This window comes from Austrofundulus limnaeus, unplaced genomic scaffold (assembly GCF_001266775.1).
Source record: "Austrofundulus limnaeus strain Quisiro unplaced genomic scaffold, Austrofundulus_limnaeus-1.0 Scaffold76, whole genome shotgun sequence".
Lineage (NCBI taxonomy): Eukaryota > Metazoa > Chordata > Actinopteri > Cyprinodontiformes > Rivulidae > Austrofundulus > Austrofundulus limnaeus.
This window is the reverse complement of record NW_013952478.1, coordinates 1,887,557-1,889,035: the sequence shown is the minus strand read 5'-3', so window position 1 is coordinate 1,889,035 and position 1,479 is coordinate 1,887,557. Positions and strand designations below refer to the sequence as shown.

Below are 1,479 nucleotides of genomic sequence, written 5' to 3'. Positions count from 1 at the left end.
CATAATTTTGAATGCCCACACAAGAGCAGCCCTACAGACATTACTTTTAATTGTGTATGAATGGAAAAAAATAGTGATTAGCCCCCTTTATTGACCTGGGTAACAAACTGAACTAAGTTTAGAACTTTAGCATAAAAGGAAAAAAAATCAGCAATTATTGTTTAAAACTCTTTATTTTGTTTATCAAATGCATACACATTTATGATGGCTCAAGGTAAATAAAGATTTGATTACTGAACAAATTGAAAATATGCAGAAATCCAGCTTTCCAATCATGAATTGTTTAACATGAGTTTTTTTTTCAGCAAGATTTTATTACCCCCTTACCCATCATATTCTTTTTTGTATTCATTTCTGGTTTTAGTAACATAATGTAGCATTTAGGGATAAAGATACAAATCAGCAGTCCAAAACTGGAGGCAAGAATGGCAAAAATTTCCACAGCAACACTAAATTTTCCAGGAGAGCTGACATATGCTGGGATAAAAGTGATCCATACTGCACAGAATATCAACATACTAAAAGTGATAAATTTAGCTTCATTGAAATTATCAGGTAGTTTGYGAGCCAGAAAAGCAAAAATGAAACACAAAAAGGCAAGAAGTCCAATATACCCAAGTACAGACCAGAAACCTACAGCTGATCCCAGAGCACACTCCAAAATGATTTTATCTTTAAAACTTTTTAAATTTTTAGATGGAAAAGGAGGAGAAATTGCTAACCAGAGAATACATATAATAACTTGTATAAGAGTAAAACCCAGAACACAGAGTCTTTGCTGTGCAGGCCCAAACCATTTCAATACATTACTGCCTGGAAGTGTAGCTTTAAATGCCATTAAAACCACCATTGTTTTACCTAAAATACAGGAAATGCAGAGGACAAAGGCAATGCCAAAAGCTGTGTGACGGAGCATGCAGGACCACTCAGAGGGATGTCCAATGAAGGTCAGAGAGCAGAGAAAACACAGAGTCAAGGAGAAAAGCAGCAGGAAGCTCAACTCAGAGTTGTTTGCTCTGACAAGAGGAGTTGTCCTGTGTCTGAAGAAAATGACAGCTACAGCAGCCGTCATACATGTTCCAAATAAAGAAGCTACAGTAAGCAGTGCTCCCATAATTTCTTTATATGACAGAAACTCAGCCTGTTTTGATACACAGGCATCTCGATCGAAGTTGGACCAGAATTCAGGGGGGCATCTTTCACAAGTGACAGAATCTGAAAAACAAACACATAAAAGTTGGAGGACTTACTACATCTATTTTTTCTTATTCTATTTTATTTTTTAAGCTTTATGTGAGTAATTGATGACATACAATTACAGTAATAAAAACAGTGAATAATCAGCTATTTTGACTAGATGAACTTGAACTGATATTTTAAAACCCACATCTTCTCAGGACTCTTGTAACCTTTCTTTTTTTTATGATTCAGGGTGTGAGGTGCGTTCCGTATGTTTAAAGATCATTTTAAGATATATAT

At 35.2% G+C, this 1,479-nt stretch overlaps 1 protein-coding gene across 1 annotated transcript in view; it reads right to left on the bottom strand.

Annotated features, from left to right (window-relative positions):
* Nucleotides 1-301: 301 nt before the first annotated feature.
* The window catches only part of LOC106519366 (extracellular calcium-sensing receptor-like), a 4,244-nt gene continuing 3,066 nt past the window's right edge, over nt 302-1,479 (bottom strand). Inside the window, 1 exon segment of the mRNA XM_014011001.1 lies at nt 302-1,270. Coding sequence (XP_013866455.1) covers nt 302-1,270 — 969 coding nt within the window.